This window comes from Trachinotus anak, unplaced genomic scaffold (genome assembly GCF_046630095.1).
Source record: "Trachinotus anak isolate AG129_WGS33_773 ecotype Australia unplaced genomic scaffold, CSIRO_AGI_Tana_v1 ptg000016l, whole genome shotgun sequence".
In the NCBI taxonomy this organism is placed as follows: Eukaryota; Metazoa; Chordata; class Actinopteri; order Carangiformes; family Carangidae; genus Trachinotus; species Trachinotus anak.
Window position 1 is genome coordinate 17,057,948 of NW_027273867.1, and position 22,495 is coordinate 17,080,442.

The 22,495-nt window shown below is 38.2% G+C and overlaps 2 protein-coding genes and 1 long non-coding RNA gene across 4 annotated transcripts; 2 read left to right on the forward strand and 1 right to left on the reverse strand.

Moving 5' to 3' along the window:
* The first annotated feature begins 791 nt into the window (after positions 1 to 791).
* On the forward strand, positions 792 to 4,136 carry LOC139634589 (protein C1orf43 homolog). Its single transcript, XM_071501146.1, has 7 exons — positions 792 to 1,155; positions 1,260 to 1,361; positions 1,453 to 1,561; positions 1,664 to 1,717; positions 2,021 to 2,187; positions 2,649 to 2,707; positions 3,269 to 4,136. Exons 1-7 carry the CDS (start codon positions 1,093 to 1,095, stop codon positions 3,474 to 3,476), a joined length of 762 nt encoding a protein of 253 aa, XP_071357247.1. The 5' UTR covers positions 792 to 1,092; the 3' UTR covers positions 3,477 to 4,136.
* Positions 4,137 to 4,259: 123 nt separating this feature from the next.
* On the reverse strand, positions 4,260 to 21,769 carry tuft1b (tuftelin 1b). 2 transcript variants are annotated; one of them, XM_071501144.1, is made up of 13 exons: positions 21,644 to 21,769; positions 20,819 to 20,875; positions 11,117 to 11,194; positions 10,901 to 10,999; positions 10,711 to 10,785; positions 10,415 to 10,480; positions 9,160 to 9,249; positions 8,183 to 8,293; positions 7,252 to 7,475; positions 6,830 to 6,935; positions 6,478 to 6,561; positions 5,527 to 5,621; positions 4,260 to 5,408 (listed from the first exon to the last, which is right to left on the reverse strand). In XM_071501144.1, the coding sequence occupies exons 1-13, from the start codon at positions 21,752 to 21,754 to the stop codon at positions 5,336 to 5,338; spliced, it is 1,269 nt and encodes a 422-aa protein (XP_071357245.1). In that variant the 5' UTR covers positions 21,755 to 21,769; the 3' UTR covers positions 4,260 to 5,335. The 2 variants fall into 2 exon arrangements, with proteins under 2 accessions (XP_071357245.1, XP_071357246.1); XM_071501145.1 differs by lacking the exon at positions 21,644 to 21,769 and adding an exon at positions 20,984 to 21,074.
* LOC139634590 (uncharacterized) lies at positions 21,010 to 22,432 on the forward strand. The gene is made up of 3 exons (XR_011693992.1): positions 21,010 to 21,107; positions 21,593 to 21,685; positions 22,336 to 22,432. It is a non-coding gene; the product is annotated as an uncharacterized lncRNA (long non-coding RNA).
* Positions 22,433 to 22,495: the final 63 nt, after the last annotated feature.

Below are 22,495 nucleotides of genomic sequence, written 5' to 3' on the forward strand. Positions count from 1 at the left end.
TTACAGTGAACTAGAGACTCAGGTTTCACATGCTACAACAACAAGAGGCAGGTTAACTAGCAAAAACAAAAAAATCCTCTCGTTTTTCTTGAATGAAAAATAATAATAAATACATTGCAGTATTCATTTATACAAGACTGTATAAATGAATACAAATGCCGGTGTACAAATCTGTGCAACTGTGCCCATTGTGCAACTCTGAAACCTCTAGTGGGACAGATACGTGTGAAGGGTCTTACTGGTGTAAAAACAAACTGATACATGTGATTTATGTACTTGACATAATGTGTAAGTGTGCATGTACAAGTAGGAATAACAACTGGAAATACATGAAAAATATATAAAGGTATATAGGGGTGATTAGTGTACTAAGAATATATGCATATTTGTGTAGATGTGGTCTATATTGTAATTATACAGTACTGTGTAATACATATATAAAAGAAATATTATGTATGTAAGATGTAGTATATAGTATATTATGCAATAAAATAGGTAATGTAAGAAATGTATATATAATTTAATATAAGTGTTGTTAAATATGTTAGTACTACCACTACCACCACACTAATATTAATATAATAATACTGTAATATATATATATATATATATATATATATACATATAAAATCCAGTACAATGTGCAGTTATACTGTTGTAAAGTACTTGTTTAAACAAAGCAAAACATTTAAACATCAGAACAACATATAAATTAAACGACAGGGAGGTTGTTGGACATGACTGTCCTCCTTACACAGTTATTACGGTAATCTGTAGTGTCGCAAATCAGCGGTCACTGTCGCTCTCTCGGCGCAGAGCTAGCACAAGCTAAACTGCGTAATTTCGTGCGTGATGAAGCTGAATACGAAGAGGGCTATCGATGCGGTCTCTACATCGTTTCCTTTCTAGAAACATCCTTTGAAAGCTGCAGCGTGATAAAACAGTTTTTCGCCTGTGCTGCAGTGGGCACTCTTGAACAACAAAATGAACACCCGACTGTTAGCTACAAAGCTAACGTGGCAACATAACGTTTAGATTCATCGCCAGCGAGCTAATCGACCTGTGGATGATCTGTACACACCGACAGACAACATGGCAGAGTCATCACCATTATCAGGGGTTAATGTCGTTTTGGTCATGGCCTATGGGAGTTTGGTAAGCAGCAGTTTGGTTGCTAGCTGTTAAGCGCTCATTTAATGATGCTGAATATTAGATCCTGTCCCGTTGTGTTGTTTTTTTTTTGTTGTTGTTGTGTGCAGGTGTTTGTGCTGCTGTTCATCTTCGTCAAAAGGCAAATCATGCGTTTTGCAATGAGATCCCGTCGGGGACCCCATGCACCGATCGGCCACAATGCACCTAAGGTAAAGTGAATCTGCTCTTTGTGAATATGCTGCAGCTGCTGTTGGAACAAGAGTTCACGTCTCTGTATTTTCTACATTTGTTCATTTACAGGGTTTGAGGGAGGAGATTGACTCCAGACTGTCCATAGTCCAGGAGATCTGTTTCGAACCTCGTCTCCTATCAGAGGAAGATGACAGGCTGAAGCAGGGATTGCAGATTAGTCAGTCACTTTTTCAGATCAATTTGTTGCCACCTGAATCTCTTTGGATTTCATCGTGTAATGTAATGAAAACCTGCTTGTCTTTTGCACTTTGTACTGTAGGTTGCTACAACTACCTGTACAGAATGAAAGCTCTGGATGCCATCCGTGACTCAGGTGAAACATTAAAATTGATGCTTGAATTGATTGATTCTGCAGGTGCATGCATAATTCTCCTCATCATCACATCGCATCACTGATTACATTATATTCACACTCATTACCATCAACATCTAACAGCAGTATACTGTTTCATCAGAGCCAATCTTAAGTCTGTTCTCCTTAAACTTTGTGTTTGAAATGATAAATGATGCTCTGTGAGCTTACCAAGTCATGATTTGAAACAATTTTCTCATTGGACGTATTGAAATTTAATCTTTCATAACCTTCACTTCTTGTCCCTTCCTTTTTGGATCCCAGGAATTCCTCTGCAGGAGATAAGCCGCAGTCCCAGTGCATTTACAGGACGCAACTTCAGGAACTGGCTGCTAGAGTTGCGCAACTCCCACTCTCTGATAAAGAGCAGCCACAGCGCGCTTATTGACCGATTGCTTGAGGGCTACGACAGCGCTCGCCATGGGACGGGGGTGTGTACTAGTGTTTTTGTGGCTGTGTCCAAAATCACTCCCCCGTTCACTCATTCACTACTCCCTATGCAATAGACACTAAATAGTTTACTCTACAGTGAGCAGTAAATTTAGCTTTCTCTGACACTTACTCATCATCATTTTGCGTCATCACTGACAGCTGTTGAATTGAACAATGGTCATTTTCACATCTGTGAAACGCAGAGTTTTGCATTGTAGGATTGTTAGCAAAAAGTAGTGTGCATGCCATAGTAACTACTTTTTTCATTTCATTGTGGAATTTTTGAGGGTGAACACATTTACACACCCACACACTGTATAGTAAATAGGAAGTGATGTTGGACTCAGCCCCTGTGTGAGAATGGTAGAGGTTGAAAGGAAAATAAAATATAATGGATTTACCATTTATGCCATTAGCAGTTGCAACATGTCACTGATTTGAATTTAACTCTTTGTTTCAGGTGTTTGGGGAAGCAGAGTTTCTTGAATACCAGCAGGCTCTCACTGAACTAGCTGATGTGTAAGTGCTGTCATACTGGTCCAGACTTGACATTGTTAGTCTTGTGAAACTGTTGGTCTGCATTGCTCACACTAATGGGGTGAGGCGTGGTGCATGCTTTAGCAAGTAATCACCTCAACAGTTTTAAAGTTTAAAAATCAAGTGATGGAAAAAAAAAAAAACTGTCATATAGAGAAAAATGTGTGACAGTTCACATGGCCAGTCTGCTTTTCATTGAAGAACGAAATGAGTGATTGACAGAGTCAAGCTGTACTCATTTTAAATGTGTATATTTAAGTGTATCCTATGATGTGGCTGACAGCAAGCCTCATGCTGTAGTGTGCCTCTATTAGCACAATCATATTCAATAAAGGGAAGATCTTCCTACTGAGTCACTGATATGCACTGATCCTTTTCAGCTCATGACAATGACTATTTTTAAACAATGGTTTCTTCCCACTGCTGTTCATAGTGTTACTACTGCCATTATATCCATGAATACACTCATTCTACTTATATTAATTATACATTGCATCAGTCCACTGCCAGCCATTTACATCTGTTTTCTGTCTCCTCCCACAGGGTGAAGGCCTATTCCAGCACCACCAGTCTGGACCAGCATCACCAGTCTGCAGCCAAGGATCTGACGGGGTCTCCCGTCCGCAGCACTCCCTCCACCATCCAGGTCACCTACCTGCCCTCTACTGGCCAGCGCAGCAAGAGGCCCAAACACTTTCTGGAGCTCAAAAGTTTCAAAGACAACTACAACACACTGGAGAGCACGCTGTGAAACGCTGCTGTTACAGACTGACTGTCAGAAAATGTTGCTATGGTGTGTGAGCATGTGTGCACAGTGGTTACGCAACCTGCTGGGAAACAATAAGTTGTTGTAACAGACTGCAACTTTGTTTTTCAACTGGCCTGTAAAATTGTGACCCAAAAATTAAGTTTGGGAAAACTTCTCTCTTCTGTAAGTTCAGATGGGGCAATTTCTTGTGAGAGTTTTCACACATAATAGTGTAATTTAAAAGATTTATGTGGGAAAAGATGTCCCAATTTATAATGGTTGTTAAAATCTTGTAGTCACAAGATTTTTATTTCCTTTTATTATGATGAAGCCCTTATGTGGATGCGTTACACCAATGGCTTTGATTTTATTTTGGACCTAATGAGGGTGTTCGGAGGACAAATGATTGTAGCCAACCTGGCAAGGTTTTCATTGTCATTTTTGTAAAAACAGCAACGTTAATGATAAATCACCTGGATTCATTGTTTTTTTTTTCTCAGAAATCCAAATATGAATATGGATCTACCGTTTGATTCATTGTGTTTTTAGTGATGTAAGATATTTATATGGACAATTATAACATATTTAATTGATACTGTGTGATTTTTGTATTTATGTGAGGTTGTATACTTTTGTTGTATGAGATAAAAATCCTTAAAAACATTTCCTTCTATTCAGTGTCTGTAATACCTCCACTAGGGGGCAGCACAAAGTTGTGGAGTAAAGATGCAACAACAGAGGAGACACAAGTAAGGTGTGCAAGACTTCACAAGTGCAACAAATGAGTCTGATAAACCAGGCCTTTTATTATAATTAAATAAAACTTTACAGAGTCTGAACTTCGGTGTATCAAGCTACAAGGTTCACAGTAAAATGTTATTCAGTTTATAAAAATGTTCATCCTGAACTGCAACAGAAAGTATTTTACAGAAAGAAACAGTAAAGCACAAAACAGGGTTTATTATAGTGTCTTGAGGCAGCGCTTGGCAGTGTACATAAGAATTAAAATTGTAACATCAACTAGCCAAAGTCTGTACATGTCGCCTCCATTAAGTATTTTCCAGCATAAGTAAAACAAATAAGGTCAAAAGCCTAAGCTGTAAAATAACATTATCACTCTTATTTATTCAACCCAGTCTAATGTTAGAGAAGTAAATTTAAGTTAAACATAAATCATATTTCAATGCTGACACAGCCAACTACATGCCTGCCATTGGCAATGTGGTGCAAAGCACTGAGGAATTTGACCCTTAACCCTGATGCTTAGGGTTGTGGTTGAGCAGGCTGTAGCATGAAGAAGTGCTGAAAACACTCAACGCAATGTGATTATTTGTACATGTGTCTAAATGTATGTGTAACCGAGACATTAACAATAATAACTGTTTATAATGTCAACCCACCTTTGAAATTGCTCATTTCAGATTGTTTATGGGAGAGAAGTGGAGGTGAAAAACTTCACAACACAGGGAACTTTAGCGAGCTCTTGCCTCTACAACTTGAAGACTTGCTGACACAGTACATACTGCTCAGTATACTGTACAGTATATCATCTAAAACGTTGCATTGCACAGTTCCTTATTCGTTTCCATTATAGGATTTCTCCTATGTTTGTATCCTAGTTTAAATTCCGTCTTACTTTCCCTGTTCAGCTTCTGTCAATCCTATAAAGGGATGCAGAACATCAAAATGACTAGGAGGTATTAACAAAAAACAATGTGCTTTGTCACCATGAGGTCTGTTAAGCCAGCCCTCTATAAATCACTGCAGACCTATGTTTTATATTTTGGAGGATGGTTAATTATATATTTACAGTTGTTTTTTTTTTTTTTTACTTCTGATCATTCCCTTGGTTGACACTCCATTCAGGACTTGATCTCAATGACTTTGATGAATGGGAGGACCTTGTTGGAATGTGTTGTTGGTGTCAGTGGTTTACTGTACAGAGGGGAATAAAAAATGAAAGTGTTATGAAGTGTGATGTAGGATTAGTAGGATGACATTATCTTTGATTAAGAAAATGAGCAAAAATAGAAATTAGGAAATGATGGGTCACCTGTAAACAACCTCTGGCTTGTTCTCAGTGGACGTCAGGGGTGGAGGATTCTGGCCTGCCAGGAAGTACTCCATGTGGTCATGCATTTCTCTGTTCTGCAAAGTGAAAGGGGTAATAAACATTAATGTGTGTGTCCTTTAGGCTTCTTTTTTTCTGCTGCTAAAGCTTAGACACAGGGGGTTTACAGGATGAAGAATTTACATCCACTCCAATTTTAGGACATTTTAGCTTTTTGTCTACTTGGAAAATCCTGGTGCTTTTAGCTTAGAGGATAAGACTTGTGTTGTTCTATTTTTATTGCCAACAAATCCCATTAAAAGACCAAACTAAATTTTTATCTGCATCTCAATACTTTCTGACCTTCCCATCCTGTGTGTGGCTCTCAGCCACAGGCTTACTTGTTTCTAATGAAAATGTAATTTTTCAAACAGGACAAAAATGTACAGTTTCATTTTTTTAAAAAGCTAAGTAGTTTCCTTACACAACTGAGCACTGAAGTTCATAACAGAAGTTGCTCAGAGGAGAAAATAGTACATTTTCAGGGACAATTCTCAGCGACAGTTTAACACACATTTGAGGTGTGGTCATGTTCATCACGATGAAGGAATATGTCACTATGCAAAGTGTGGCTCACAGATGCATTTGGAATAGTTTTTGGACAACAATGGAAGTCTATAGCGCAGAAGGAATAAGATATATCAGGCTTTAACAACACAGTCAGTACTTTGGATCAGTTAATTGTTGGTTTTAGTGAATTAAGATTTGTTAACAGTAAAAAAAAATAATATAGAATGTCATCAGCTGTGAGCACAGGAAGAATTTAGAAAAGAAGTTAAAATACGAATAAATCATCAAGTAAAAAATACAGTAATAGCAATAACAAGCAGGAACAAGCCTTTAGCGGATTCATTTATATATTTTTAATGAATGCAGGGGTATGCAGCTCCTGACCTCAGCTTCCAGGAAAGCCACCTTCTCCTCCAGATCCCTGATGACTCGATCTCTCTCTTGCATGACAGTCCGGGAGTTCTGCAGCTGTTTTACAGACAAAACAAACAAACAATGTGAGATACTCAGGAGAATCACAACTCGTTTTTTCCTCAACTGGAGCAGATGCAGCATCACTTATTCATGACAAGTGAGCTTTGTTTCACCACACATTTCCTCTCTGCTCCACTCCCTCATATCAATAACGCTTTATGTGTCCGCCTCCTCAAAATCTAATTTCCTTATTCATGGCTTCCTGTGTGTTTGTGGGCACTAGAGACATAATTGTAGGCAACCTGCTTGTGTACAAAAATACCTGTTCAATCATGTGGCGGACTTTCCTCTGCTGACTCTTTAACATGTCATCAAGGTGATGAATCTTTTCCTTCAGGATGGCCACCTCCTTCTCCAGCTCTACACACCTGCAAACACACACATATATGAGGAAACTCTGTTGAACTAATACCCAGTTGATGAAGTATAAAGCCATACAGTAAGAAAACTAAATATGTGTCATGGTAATTGTATGATTTGTATTTTACACCCGAGAAGCAAGTTGCTACTAGATAATCAACCTGACAAATTCATGTATGAATTTGACTATATTTGCATTGGTATCTATTAAAACTAACAGTGAAACAAATAAAGATAGAAAGTTTTTCCTCCTTTTTCCCTTGTTAACAAAAAAAAAAAATTTAGGTTTTATTCAAACCTATGATTGTAGTTTAACTATCTCACCTCTGCTCTTTCTCCCCCCCGTCCTCCCTGCCTGCTTTAAGCTGCAGCAGTTCTGCCTCCCCTGCCGCCATCTTGTCTTTGAGGATGCTGCTCTCAACCTCCATGTTTCCCAGCAGCCTCTGCAGTTCCTCCACCTGCTGACCTCTCTCCTTTGACTGCTCCTCTGCCTTCTGCAGCCGCTTTGACTGCTCAACCAGGTGAGCTTGATACTCGCTGGACTCAGCCTGTGAGGGAAGGCACAAAGTGAGAACTGCTTCAGGATTTCTTACATTAAATAATGATAGATACTTGGATAGATACTTGGATGGACACTTGGTTTTTTACAACTTGGCTCTTGGTTATGTTTACATGTTACACACTTAAGTAACTAGTGAGATTTGAGTACAAAGCTTTATCACAACAACAAAATCCAGTGTCAGCTTGTTTTAAAACATGCTGACAGTGTAGCCAGATTATCTGAAACCCTTGATTTGGAGGTAAAACCTAAAGTGAGTGCACCTTAAATACTGTAATGATCCCTCATTGTACAATGGCAAGCACAGTAGCAAAAGTTAAACAAGTCTAAATTAAGAAATTAAGAAGAACAAAATAACTTGATATGAGGAAGGGTTCAAACTACATGTCTGCCTGCTGCATCAATGTAATTTTGTTGCTGCCACTAAAAAAACAATGAAGAGGGCAAAGACCACAGAGAAAGCACATGACAGATCAGCCTATGGTGACATCAGTGGGCAGTGTCCCTGCATGACCTGACAAATGAATGTACTGTAGAGCAAAGACGCAACCATGGAGAATCACACGATGAAGGATGAAATCCAAAGATAACAATGACAGATAATGAGGATGATTAAAGGAACGAGAGAGCAGCAGTGGGCTGAGTCATAGCCGCAGACAGGAAACAGTGTCATGTTACTCATCTCGTGATACAGACCTGCAGTCTCTCTCTCTCCTCCTGATGCCTCTTCTCCATCTCCTTCAGCTGTGCATACAGACGCTTGGTCACCTCCCTGAGCTTTACACTCTCCTCCTGAGTATCTGCAACCTGAGAGCACAGGCAGACAGAAAGTGACATGCTCAATTAAGCTGAATCTGGCAAACTACTTGAAGCTGACGGCAAACAAGAGCTAACAAACAGATAAGAGAGGCTGCTAATGGGCTATTTTCTATGTGTTTAAAAGGTTGTTTGATCTAGCCTGAGGTAACAAAGAATTTAGACAAGAAGCTGGACGTCTGTTAAATTGTGCAGATAATCTTTTATCTTGGAGCTGTCCTTTAGTTGGGCAAAATACTTCTTCCTCCTAGACAAACAGTGCACACTTTCCAATGCGGTGTAATATCACACTACTTAGAGAGGAGGGCAGTGTAAATTGACCCTAGCTTACCTACATATGACACATACAGGTCACTGGGTATGGATAGCCACAATGCACACACATTCCCTCCCTGCTCTCACACTACTTCCTTGGTAGATAATAGTGTTGTGTTACAGGAGATGTTATAATGTACTGGCTCTCGAATAATGCATATGAAATACAATACTGTGCGTGTGTGTATGTGGGTAGTCTGTTTGTGTGAGTGCCATTAGTCACAATGCAAGCGATCCCTTTTGCTGTGTGTGCCATACGCTTTGTTATCAGCTTCACAGAGTCTGGCACCATTTTCTGTGGAACAGCAGGCAATTGGCTGGCATGTGCAGGAAACAGCTGGAGGGCCAGACATTTTTTCCATTATGAATGTTATGCCTGTCATTTGAATACAAATTTGAATGTATTGAAGCTAGTTCTACCTGACATTGGTTTCCGACACTCCCCGTGGTTCATTCATATGAAACCAATGAATAAACAGATCATAAAAACCACAAATGCTCTTCTGAATATGTTAGAGAAGGCTAATTTGTGATTAGCTTACATGAACATCTGACTCAATGAGAACAGCGTTGCCATTGGAGACAGCTGGTTGGTTGCTGGGCATGTTGACTCTGAAGCCATTGGCTGGATACTGAAGAAGAGAGCAGTGGCTGGTTAGTGGGGTTAATGATGTTTTTCTCCTTTACCCATAAAATGAGCAAATGCTACTGGGGCAAGCAGATAAGGAAAGATCTTCACCACTTTGACAACACACACAGTTGCTTTAGAAAGGATTCAGACCACTGTTTACACACTGTTATAAATTTAATTTTAGATAGATAAAATTGCCATTTTTGCCCATCTGTCTATGCTAAATAACCCTTAATGACAAAGTGAAAGCATGGATTTTTTTTCTTATTTATTAAAAATCAAAAACTGAAATCTCTCATTGTAATTTTATCTTTTTAAAACTAAATTAATTAAATCTACAACACAATAAAGTGTGGTAAAAAGGTGGTTTTGAATACTTTATGTACATCTCAAATAATTTGCAAAAGAATGCAAATAAATAAAACAAGAAAATAAATGAAAACACATTTTTCAAATTAACCAACAAAGAACACATATGCAACATAAAGAAACACACTGCCAATAGAGAAACATGGCAAGTCATACACAACAATTAGTTGTGTAAGGCTAATACCTTTCAAGGTAAATGCTTGGTGTATAGCCATTATTGCTAATACAGGAATACAGGAAATCAAAATAATCACCTGAAAACTTCTCTTATGTTTTGTGTAACACGCCCAATTGGTGATTCTTAATTTGTTTTTGTTGTATTTATTGTTCTCTAAATGTCATGTATGTGTTGTCAAAGTGGCGGAGTTGTTATTTCTTTAGCAGCCTTGTGCTGAGCTCTCTCAGCCATCATAAAGTACACTCAATTAGGCCTGCAACTAAGTAACTAAAGATTATTTCAATTATTGCTAAAGCCATCAAGTATTGTTTGTATTGATTGAATAATTGCTGGGCCTATAAAATTCAAGAAAATACTCATCACAACGTCTCTACAAATTGCTTGTTTTGTCCAACCAACAATCCAAAATCTTTTCAATATACAGTGATTATATACAAGAGAAAGGCAAAAAATCCTCACATTTGAGAGGATACAATAAGCAAATATTTACTCAAAATATCAATCAAGTATCATAATTGCTGTCAATTAATGTTCTATTTATTGACCAAACTATTTCGCCTAATTGTTTCAACACTGCACTCAGAAAATCATCTTTAAGATGAATGCAGGGGGTGTGTACCTTGTTGTTGTTGTTATTCTGCCTGGCCGCCATCTGTTCTCTCAGAGTCTTCAGACAGTACCTCACCTAGGAGCAAAAACACATCACACATTATGAAAATGTGTGTTATGCAGAAATACCACTATGCCCGTCACCTCATTCGACCCAGCCATTTGAGTCTAACATCCTAACACACACACACACACACACACACACACACACACACACTTGTGTTCTCCATTTGCAGCTGAATGTTGACTCATTGTCTAAATGTGGTTCCGGGAAGAGTTGTTCAGCTCCGTTTGCCACACACTCACCTCCTGAATCTGTGACACCTCGTCTGTTAGCATCCTGACACTCTGTGCTGTCTCTGGACGGGATTCAAGGTAAACCTAGGTAACACAGTGTTAGATAATACAGGTGAATATAGTTTAGCCAAGCCTGAAATGTCAGCTGGCTGCATATAACTATTCAGACACACAGTTACAGAAAAACAGGCTCAAATACCTTGATGACTTCAACTTTTTCTTCAGTCGGAGTGATGAGTTCAATTTTTTTTCCCGGCTCTTCTGGTTTTTGTGGCAGCACTACTGCTATGCTGCTCTCCTTCATTCAGTAAGAAAAAAACAAAAAACAAAGTCCTGTAAACATCCCACCATGTACCATTGTTCTTTCAGTTCAGTAAAAGACATGATAAAACTGTTTTCCTCTTTCATTTAGTACCTTGTTGTTGAGTCGCTCTGTGGTGCAGCCCGACTGATCCTGATCGTACAGATTGAGTCTAAGCCGCCTGCATCGGCCCTGAAATGAAAGATGAGAGGATAAGAGGAACTAGATGACTAAATGGAGCAGGAGGGGGATTATGAGAGAGACAACCAATGAAGAGAAAGAAGAGGGGCTCAAAATGAAAGTCACCAGAGAAAGAGGGTGGAGCAGGGAAAGAGAGAGGGGGTACTTTTTGCCATAAAACTTCTCTATACTGAAGTTCCTCTGTGAATGCCACATAGTTAGACTGTAAAACCTAGCAACCGGCACTGAGGAAACATTTCCATTGAATCCTCAGAGACAAACACTACTACACTCACTGGAGAAAATGAAACCAGTTCAGTCCAGAAGAGGCCAAAAATACCAACACTCAAAACATCCGTGACTACTGAGTCACTCTCAACTGAACTTTGTCGCCTTGGCAACAAAAACAAATGGAGGAATTATGTGTCTTCCATTGACAATGTCACTGTAAAACTGTATTTACAGAAAATAGTAACAACTGGTAATTCTATTCTTTTATAAGTATTCAATTCAATCTTCTATGTACGCATTGTATTGTATTTTATCTCCAAGTATTGTATTATAGTCTATTGTGTATGTGTGTATTCTTTTTTTTTTTTTCAGTGGAGACTGACAGGAAAGGGGGTAGAGAGAGGTGAATTACATGCAGGAAAGAGTCGGACCGATCAGGAGTCGAACCGGTGGCTGCCCTGCTAAGAGCGTCTTGCACTCACACATGGTACGCGCCCTAACCACTCAACTACCGGGCCGCCGTATGTGTGTATTCTATCTCTTTTCCCTAAGTATATGTAATCTATTCTATCAATTCTGTAGGTATGTCTAATATATTCTATTCTCTTCTGTGGTTGTTTGCATTCTATTATAGCTGGTTCTGTAGATATGGGAATTATAATCTATTCTATTCTGTACATACGTGTTGGTGAATCAATGACACAGGAAGGACATGATGTTTCCAGCTTTGCTTTGCAGATGACTTGCTCCTCTTTCAGTTTTAGCCATAACACTGCAGATAAACTCTTCACAATGATGAGTCATTCATGGCTTGTTATTTTGTAAAGTCTGCCTTTAACTTTGCCCTTTGTTTGGATAATTTCTTTATAGCTCCTTCATTTTGCTGATTGTAAGCCGTTTATCTGTCGGTTAAGGATATATATTTTTTCTGATAACATTAAGATACCCCTGTTATCGACTGTAGGCTTTCTCTGGAAGTCCGTGCTGTTTTTATCTTATATCTTATAGCTGTTTAATCAAAGCTCACATACAAAGCATTCTCCCCAAAGCAAACAAATACTTTCTTAATCCTCCTGGATAACACCCAGTTCAGTGAGTGCAGGTATAACTCCACACTAATTGTGTTGCTTTTTCTCTGAATGTGCAAAGACAACAAACCATATTGCTCTTTGAAAAATCCACTTTAGGTGGAGGACAAAAGTCCAGGTGCAGGTGAGTTATGTAACATAACTGATTTTTATCTCATCGCCAACCTGAATCATCTCAATCCTTAATCCTTAACTCCACAGTGGTGTTATGTGTTTGTATGTTTGCATGCATGCATGCACATCTGTGTATGTACTTTTTTAAGATGTAAAGACTGAATTACTGTTATCAGTCATTATTTGAAGTGGATGCCTATGAAAACTACCAACAATTGTCTTAAAGACATTTTTTGTGGGCATTTACAAAGTAAATTATCAAAAAATTATCTTAACTTCTTTGTTGATTTAATTAGTCTTTGTCTATAGAGTTAGGTGGGAATCCTCACCCAAACTATTATTATAGTAACTATTATTAAAAAGAGTGACTCAAATATAGTTAGAATATACCAATAATACCCAATTAGTTAGAAGATAGGCTCAAAGATGCCTCTAAGTGACTACAATGTTGCCTGTTGGTTTGTTTTTCTTCTATAGAATACATGGCTGTGAAAAGCACCAGGTGTTTACAGTTGTTACTGTTCAGTGGTGTCACATAGGTAGTAGCTGAAACTTTGCTCATAAAAATATTTTCGTGGACTAGTTTTTTATTTTCTGTCAGAGAGCTATTTTTACAAGTTTTCACAGGTAGGTGTAACTCTTGCATGGTGCATAAAATGCAAGGAAAAAAAAAAGTTGTTCCCCTGTCCTAAATCACGCTGAAGGACATCATGAAACTTCCTTGTCTCAGTCATTTCACTTGCATGATATTTAACATTCACACACTTTAACTATTTGTTGTATAATATCACGTTTTAACATCACCTTGTTTGGTCAATGTCACCTGGTAAACTGCAGAAACTTTTTGGCATACAACACAGTGATGCTGCTCACACATTGTTCCATCTGCACACTTAATAAAGCCAGTTTACATACCTTTAATGACAACTGTGGTTACAGTGCAGGAATGAGGCACTGACGCATTCTCTACATGCCAAAGTTTGTTGTTAGCTTTAAGTGTGAAGACAATGCCGCAATAACTACTTCAACAGTACACATGATAGTGACATTGTGTGACACCACATGTGAACTTGTAACTCAGAGTTTATACCTCAAAATAACTTTTAATTTGATCAACAAACACAATCATATACAACTGAAATAAAGTTCATCAGACTGTAGAACGTATTCTAATCAGAATAAGACGTTTTGCAGTTGTTCCTTCTACAGTAGATCTTGTTTCACACTTGTGCACTAGAACACCTGACAACTTCAAACTTCAAATTCAACCCCTCCTTCTTTCCTGAGAAAAGCCCTTTGATAAATCCGGCTTCCAAGGAAGAATGTGGCAAAACAGTCATGTCAACACACATTGCGTGTCAGCAACTTATTTGTATTCTGTCATTGGGTCACATCAAACTGAGGAAGAAACTCATTAGCAGTGTAACTGAATGTTACAGCTTTATGTGACAACTTTGTCCAACAGACAGAAACACCTTTGACAAAAACTCAAAAATTAACTTCTGCATTTTTAAGACATTTAACAATTAACATTTTGGCTGGTGCTTGCAGATCATGATGGATCAAGAAACATGCTGAGGACAGAAATAACAACACTGTTATCCTGATTCAGTAGAAGTTTGAACATGTGATTTTAATTGTTTTGTACTCTGTGTTTGTGTGTCTGTGCACCACTGTGACGCATAAATAAGCCTGCATGTGAAGGGGTGGAAACAGTTTTAGAGTGTGTGTGAACATGCCTCTCATAAATCATCTAGACACACAGTAACGCATGTTAAAAGAACAAAGAAGGGCAACCCAGCACATCACATGTGAGGAACACATTTGGTCATTACGTAAGCAACCACTTCTCTGCTTTCCAAGTCAAATACAGGGTAAATGGTTTAGTTTGAATGGCAGTTCTTTGCGTGTAATAACAACCTCTGAAAACCATCAGACCCAAGGCAGTGACAGACTGGCCAACATTTCACTCTGTGATCTGAGGGAGCAACAGCTCCAGGGCTCCTTTGTCCCAGAGACACAGAGGATCATGGTGCAGACACACCCTGGGAGGTGGATACTACATACAAAGACACGATGTTCTGCACCTCACCGCACGCTATTCTTCAGTGTTTTTCTTTGGCACTCTGCATAGACACATTTGCATTTAAGTCATGTAGCTGACAGAAGGTTATCAGTCTGCTACTTCTTCTTAAAAAATAAAATAAGTTATAAATAAATTATAGGTATGTTGTGGTAGTCAAATGAATCCATACTACAATCTTTTTAAAGTGCTGTTCCAAATGCCTTTAAGATGCTACCCCATTCCCTGGAAAATTCCTATAGGTAAATAGACATGTGGTAAACTGCAGACTACAATCCTCCCATTAGATTATAATTGGCCAGTGCAAACATTCAGTGCTAAACACCAAAACAATCGCTGCTTATCATCAAATATGTCACCAAATTTCAGAAAACCAAAAGTTTGATGTATCATTACTTCAAAATATTTGACTGCATACAGTGGTCAGGTGTTGGAGAGGTCAACATTACAGCACCATGAAAACACTCCCAACAAATAATTATGATTGAAAGCAGGATTGATTAACAACCACTCCCATAAAAGGTGCTTATTAAGTGTCATTACAGGTCAAATAGCCTGTACTTGAAATTAAACACTAAATCACTGCATATTTTTGGGGTTCTGGCCTGTTCAATTTGCATAAGCTCTGATAACTCATGTTCATCTACCGACACAAAAAATACAACAGACAGAAAATGTACACAATATGAGAATATGAGCATGTATTTTTAAGTGACCAGGTAGTACCACAAATTACAGTAAACTATCATTGCTTTGTCCTAATCCACATTTGCTCTCTGCAGCATACACGTGCAAACTCATACTTTTCTGATGTATATAATGGAATCAGCACCTTTATCTGCTCAATCTGCCTCCAGTGGTGAGGCAAATAGGTAGGAACCTCTAAGAGGTGCTTCTTTAGGCTTGTCCGCGCAGCTCAGGCAACACTTAATTTCCATTTCTGCTGCATTTACGGTGTAGGAGGCCTAACTTCAAGTTCATTTCAAAACAGCAAGGTGAAGTGGTATCCTGGGGTTTTCCATATCTTTTATACAACACAAGTATTATATTTGCAATAAACTCATTTCATAATTATTTCTGTTAGAATCAACCTGCAGGTTAAAAAAAATCAAATAAAAAAATGCTTTCGAGATGATATGAACACCAGTTATTCAGGTGGTTAGGTGTGGTTCAATCACAGTTGACTGATTCTCCCTCTGACGTATCAATCCATGTTGAATTAGAGTCTCATGAGTTTGATCAAAACACAAACCCCACACCTCAACTTAGGTGCATGCTAAAAGTTTATGTGCAGGGACTGCAAATAATCTATACTAGTCCATGTCTAATGTAGGTAATCAATAGTTTATGAAAAAAACTACATCTGACCAAACAATTTACTAATATTAATTTTTCTGATCAGTCAGTTTTAGCATATGCTATGTGCAATCAGGGTGATCAAAAAATAGCAGTTGAAGCAGCTTTCATAGATCATTGTGAGCCTTGTGCTCACACATCATGAGAGTTCCTCTGAATAAGTGCACTACAATACAATGATCTCGAAATGATGCAACATCTACTGTTATTACTAACCAGAGGCAAAATCAAGCATTAAAATAAGCATTTTGGTAAATAATCCACCACGGGAGGCAACTATTTAGTGTCACAGGTCAGCGTTTAGCTAAGCAGCAGTCTGGTCTGGTGGCATTGGTCTGGTTTCTGTCTCTAATGTCGGCTTTTCACCATAACATACAACAGAGCAGGAAGACAGAGCACTGCTATGTAGTAGCAGTATTTGTACTGCGATTCTTGCTTACATGCTCTAAGGCAGAAGTAATATTAAAGGATTTCAGAGAGTAAAAATCAGTAAAGTACATAATAGGGCAAAGCGCAGGAATGTAGAATTGAGTGGAGTAGATAATAAATTAATTTCAGAGAAGAATCACTGTTTAAAGTACAGTAGAGCAGAGTGTAGCAGAGAAATATAGAGCAGAGAACTGTAGAGGAGATACTGTAGTATTTGACAGTCAGGTAATCAGGGAAAACATAAACAGCCCTGTGAATCAGATCACTCATACTGGATAAAAACATAAATATAAAAACAACCAGTTACAAACAAATCTGTCCAACCTAACTCATATTTGTATCAGCCACGCATAGCTATAGATATATGCGCTGAATTATTCTAACAAGCTAATAAGGGAAAAATTGAAGGACAACAAAATAATTTGTGAAGATTCAGAGATAGCAGATCACTATTTGTAGCAATACAGCAGGATCTGAAGTCCTGTCCCAAGTACCAACAGAGATCACAGCTAAGTGTGAAATCCATCTCTATCTGCAGTCAAAACAAAGTGGTTTTATTGCCAAGCAACGCAACTACACACAAGGTGAATGATAAGAAATGTAATAAAAAACAACTTGGTAATTTGCTGATATCAACAGAAGTCCTGCTCCGCAACATCACGTGTTAAGTACAGACTCTTTGCTTCTCCTTAATACCAACACTATGTGTCATCATTGCAACAAAAACTGAATCAGTTCTCCATGACATAAATGGGAGGTAACTCTAAAAAGTTTTAAGCTTTCTTCTTGCCTGATAAAGTCAGTGGTAATGTTTGCATTCAGGTGCTATGAGTCAAATAAAATATAATGAGAACAAATTCAGATTCAAAGAAACCCAGACTGAACAAAATTATGTTATTAGTGTCTCTTTTTAGACTTGCTTAGGTGGTGTGCGGGAAACTAAGCCTTGGTTTTAAGTATGACAGGACATACCAAAATGAATCATATAACCAAACACGTCATTTTAATTCATAAAGCAGACAAAACTACAACCACAAGTACCATCATGCACATCACACTCTAAAAACCCAAATTGCAAACCCTTTACTTTATCTCATAAAAATCACTCTGATATCTACCTGGGCAGACGAAGCTATCTGGGACTCTTCCAGCTGTGATCCAGACCTGTCTGTGTCTGTGTGACTAAGTGTGTGGGAAGCCACGGCTGTCTTGCCTTAAATGGCTGGGTGAGGCTTCACCAGCTGCCCAACCCTTTTTCCTCCAGATTGTTCCCCAGTCACAGAGCTACAGTGCCAGTCCAAGGAGGCTCATAGTTGTTAGCTTCCCCTGCAGGACTGCAATGCCACATGCACAATGGAAAGAACTAGAAGGAACATTTCCACTTGTTATATTATACACAGTCCTGAAGAGAGAAGTTTGTTGATGGTGAATCTACACTGCAAAGTCATGTTTGACAGTGATGTATTAACACCATAGCCTGATAACTAGACTGAATTTCCAATGTAAAGTAAATGACTGACTAGGTTCAACTTTAATACTTAGCCTAAATGTATGCAAATATACACCATTAAACAATTTATTCAGGACAACATGTGACCAACAGATAAAATTTTGGAATTTATCTGGCACATGGTGACAGTGATAGGTAGCAGGACTCTGAGGAATGTGTGGTGCAAGTTACATAATAGAGATTAATGAGGCCTCTTTATATAACTGTCACTGGCATGGTGAGTGTGTGCAGTATAAACAAAACTCTGCAAACAAAAGTCAAATGCCACAGTCCAAATATGTTCATGTCTGTGTGCTTCTATGTGTCTGTAAATATCTGAAACTTCACAGGTTAACCTTACATCAATAGAACTTATTTAATTACTGAAATTGAAAACTCAATATGTTTTGCATTATCATTTTAATAGCATTATGGGACTTCAAATTGACAGTTGGATTTTGGACAAAACAAAACATTTCGGAAAGTGTGATGGGCATTTTCCCTTATTTTCTTTAACAGACCAAACAATGAATTGATTAATAGGGAAAACAATCAATAGATTAATCGATAATGTTATATCCAAAGCTGTTCTGTGTGCTGTGATAACATGAAAACTCCTCTATGTGTCACTCCCCTGATTTCTGGTACCTGCTGGCTGGCCTTGGAAAACCCATGACAACTCCATTCACTCAGCAGCATTGGTACCAGCCACCACATTTTCATCTTCTGTTTAATTTGTTTGTAATAAGCTTTGCTTTGTAAATCAAACATCTTGTTCACCACCTATGTTGCTTTCTTTGAGCCAGGGTTGTAACAATATTAACAATCATTAGTAGCAGCCCTATCTATGTCTACAAAAAGTCCAATGATGCCTTCAAAATATATTGAACTTGTAATTAGTTATATGAAACCAATAAAAGTCGAACTTTGTCACACTTGAAAAACTTTGTTGATTAGTTTATGCCACTTGACTAATAGTTTGATGACGTTTATATTTGTCCCATTTTTTGTGTTTTGCATGTTTTTGTCTTTTGCTTTGTCCCATTTTCTTTGACTAAACACTATATCTCTCAAGCTACTTGTATACATCTGCAGTTGCTTTTCCTTTTGTTGACATGTGAGCAGTACAAACATGCCATTTTGCCCATGTTGATGTCATACACAAAAGGCCTTGAGTAGATCTCTCTTATATTGCCATTTAACGTAGAACTGACAAAACACCCATTACAATCCAGCTAAGCTGTTTTAATAATATCTTTCCCTGAACCATTATTGCTCTTCCCAGCATGTTCTCACGCAATGACACAACACACAATCACTAAAATGTAATTTGTCAAGATCAGGAAGAAAACAATTAAACTCCTAAGTGGGATGAAATAGATTTTCCTTTTGAAAACAGCAAGCTGTGGGCTTTGCAGAGCAGGAGCTCAAAGCTCATGTTTACAGTGCAATCACAGGACTTGAACTGGTGAATCCATTGTTAACAACATGAACAAGTCGGTTTCATTTGTTTCCTGCCCTTAAATTCATAGATAAAACTGATCCCTTCCATACCATGCACAAGGAAAAAAATCCAGTCCTCTAATCATTTGTTGGAGCCCATTTGTCTGCAGAGAAAAAAATGCTTTTGTTCCATGTGTGTATTCGTCTAGACATGACCATGTATTTCTCCTCTTCCTGCCAGATGTCTGTATAAATTAATTATCTGTTCATTAAGGCCACCATCCAGGTGCACATGATGCTCTGATGGATTAATTTTACTTACTATTTTAATTAATATTTCAATGATTGCTAGTAATGTTTTGCTTAATCTTAAATTCTGGTTCGCGTCACACAACTCAACAACTCAACTCAACTCAACTCAACACGTCCTGGTACAATGACTTCTTTGGAACTCCTGGCAGAGAATTCTACGTAAATTCTACATTCCAGAATGTCAGATCAATTGTTTCTCAACTGAGCCTTAACAACATATTCACTTATTAAAGTTCTAGAATGACGTAAAATGTTACAGTTACTTTTAAGCACTAAAACATGGCTGGAGGCTATAATTATTTCATTTATATCCCATGAAATGTAAAGTAGGGTGGTTCAGACTTCACTTGTTTCAAGTTCATTCTTAAATAAGTGAGAAAAGAGCACCCTCTGTATTTCTCTTCTGTATAAAGACACTGAAAATGATCTGCGGACTCCACAGTAATTCATCAAATGCATAGAGCAGGTTAAAGCTTCAGTGAAAGTGCCATGTATACGGTGACCCATAAACTGTAGTCACTCTGTAGGAAAAGTTCATGACAGACATACAGTGAGTGGTGTGCTCAAGCAGTCACACCTTCTATTTCACTGGCATGAGAAAGTGATAAGGGACAAAGGACCATTTGATATTAGCTATTTCAGAAGATGAGGGATCCGAAGTCATTTGATTTAAATTTAGCCACATCTTCAATATTTTTCAAGACCTAATGCTATCAGACTTAAATGCAGCAGCCAAAAGCCCATAAAGTACATACGGTAAAAGCTAAGTCACATGATACTAAGTCACTAAGTCAGCGTGTGTATATATATATATATATATATACATACATACATGACGCATTTAAAAACTTGAAAGAAGCAGAGTATATTTAACAGGGGAGTCCCTTATGGGGCTAATTAACGTTATATCGCAGCTGTGAAACTCTCTTTTCCGTTGAGATACACAGGAGATAAAAAAAAAGTGGGATGAAGAAACTCTGAATATATTGTTGAGCGCCACAGACACATTTTTTAGTTATGTTACACCTGACAGGGACTTGACTCTGCCTCTCAGGATGAAAACAGTTCAACTAGTTTTAATCATTACTCACGTTAGCTTTGTTGCCCTCTTCTCCATTTTCCACAGGCTGCGTCACGCCACCGCTCATCTTCTCAGCGGAAAGTGAAGCCAAGACATAAAAATGAATTAAAAATAATAATACAAAAAAAAATCTAAAGATGCTTTTTTCCCCCCTTCCTGTCTGTTCTTTACGAACCTCCTCCTCTACTCAAACATTTGTCGGATGTTCTGACATAAACGCGGAGAGAAGTGGAGCGACACCTGGACCCTGCTCTGCTCCCTCCCTACCTCCGTCGCTCTTCACGACTAAGCCTGACCAGGTAGTAAAACTGAGCCCTGCAAGCTCCCTACATGCCTGCACCTCACTTGAATGGAATGTACTGAGTCATAAATCAGGATGTAAGAAGCAGAAGTTATTGTATACAGTTTGGGCCATTTCAAACTTGTTTGTATTTTGCTTTTATTCTTGATTTTGTTGTCTTTTTGTTGTCTATTTACATATCTTTTATCACTTCCGATTTGTTTTACATCCATGCATTTTTCTTTCTATGATATTGAGGATGGTCATAAAATAGCTACTTTGCATAGATTTCACTTACAATTGAGTCTACTTGTAAATTCTATATATACGCTTTTACTTTATTTACTGTACCTGTATCCTCTTCCTGTCTAAATCTCAGGCCTTGTTTTGCTGTAATGCTAAATTTCCTATCTTGTCAAATGGCACTCAGTACATACTATAAATTCAAGCTAGATAACAGAACTAATTCCATCAGAGTGTCTTATTTAGCCTTTGGATTTACAGGGATGATCATGACTGAAGAACACATATGGCTGAAGTAAAACTGTGTCTGACCTCAGAGAAGTTGATGACCCCTCCATGTGGCAGACACTTGGTGTGAGTGCTGCTGAACCACAGCATTTTGCCCTCAGTCACCTGCCTGATCTTCTTCCAGATTGATCCCATATGCGTTCTCTCTTCATCTGTCTCGTTTGAAACAAATGTTGTTCAACCTCTCCCCCATTTTCCAGTCATTTCTCTGTTAGTAACACCACAGCACCAGGAAACTTAAAGTCTCTGTGATCTGCTTCCTCTCTTCTGCAGTTAATTCTGTGTCAAGCCTGCAAATAGGATATAGTCCTGTTTGATAACAGTCCTGTCACATGTCAGGTGGCTCTGCTGCCACTTACACTTAATTATTTTCCTGTTGGGCCTCTGAACTTATTTACCTTTGGCAGCATATGGCTTGAAACCTTTTGTGACATTCTTGGCATATGAGCCCAGAGAAAGTGTCCTACTTTCAGCTTTTGACAATGTAGCTGTGATGATGTGAGAACACTGTGAACTTCACTGAATAATAGATCAAACCAGTGAGAAATAACTAGTGTACATGTGAGTTTGATACTTTTATAATACTTTTTATTTATCAGATTTTTTACAGCCTTAACAGTTAAATGTGTTATGAGCATAGAAAACGGTTAAACATACTTCGGTGGTTTAACTGAAGTGATGAAACACTGTGTTGTCTTGTTATTACTTGCTTTCAGACAGGTGTGGTGTGACATGAAAGTGGGGGCCATTTCCACAAAAAGACCAGATTCTAATTCCCTGGTAAGTCAAGTGTTTTTCCGCTCTGGCTGACATCATGTAATTATCTTTATAATCTTCCTTTTTTAAGAGCTATTTGTTGTGTGAGATCCAAATAAA

What these genes read in the sequence shown, in the direction of transcription:
- LOC139634589 (XM_071501146.1), top strand. Translation starts at nt 1,093, where the DNA reads ATGGCAGAGTCATCACCATTATCAGGGGTTAATGTCGTTTTGGTCATG. An exon ending in TCGGCCACAATGCACCTAAG is followed by an intron (nt 1,362 to 1,452) that starts GTAAAGTGAATC and finishes GTTCATTTACAG; the next exon opens with GGTTTGAGGGAGGAGATTGA. An exon ending in GGATGCCATCCGTGACTCAG is followed by an intron (nt 1,718 to 2,020) that starts GTGAAACATTAA and finishes TTTGGATCCCAG; the next exon opens with GAATTCCTCTGCAGGAGATA.
- tuft1b (XM_071501144.1), bottom strand. Translation starts at nt 21,754, where the DNA reads ATGGGATCAATCTGGAAGAAGATCAGGCAGGTGACTGAGGGCAAAATG. An exon ending in AAGAGGGCAACAAAGCTAAC is followed by an intron (nt 11,195 to 20,818) that starts GTGAGTAATGAT and finishes CTTTCATTTCAG; the next exon opens with GGCCGATGCAGGCGGCTTAG. An exon ending in AGGAGAGAGAGAGACTGCAG is followed by an intron (nt 7,476 to 8,182) that starts GTCTGTATCACG and finishes CTTCCCTCACAG; the next exon opens with GCTGAGTCCAGCGAGTATCA.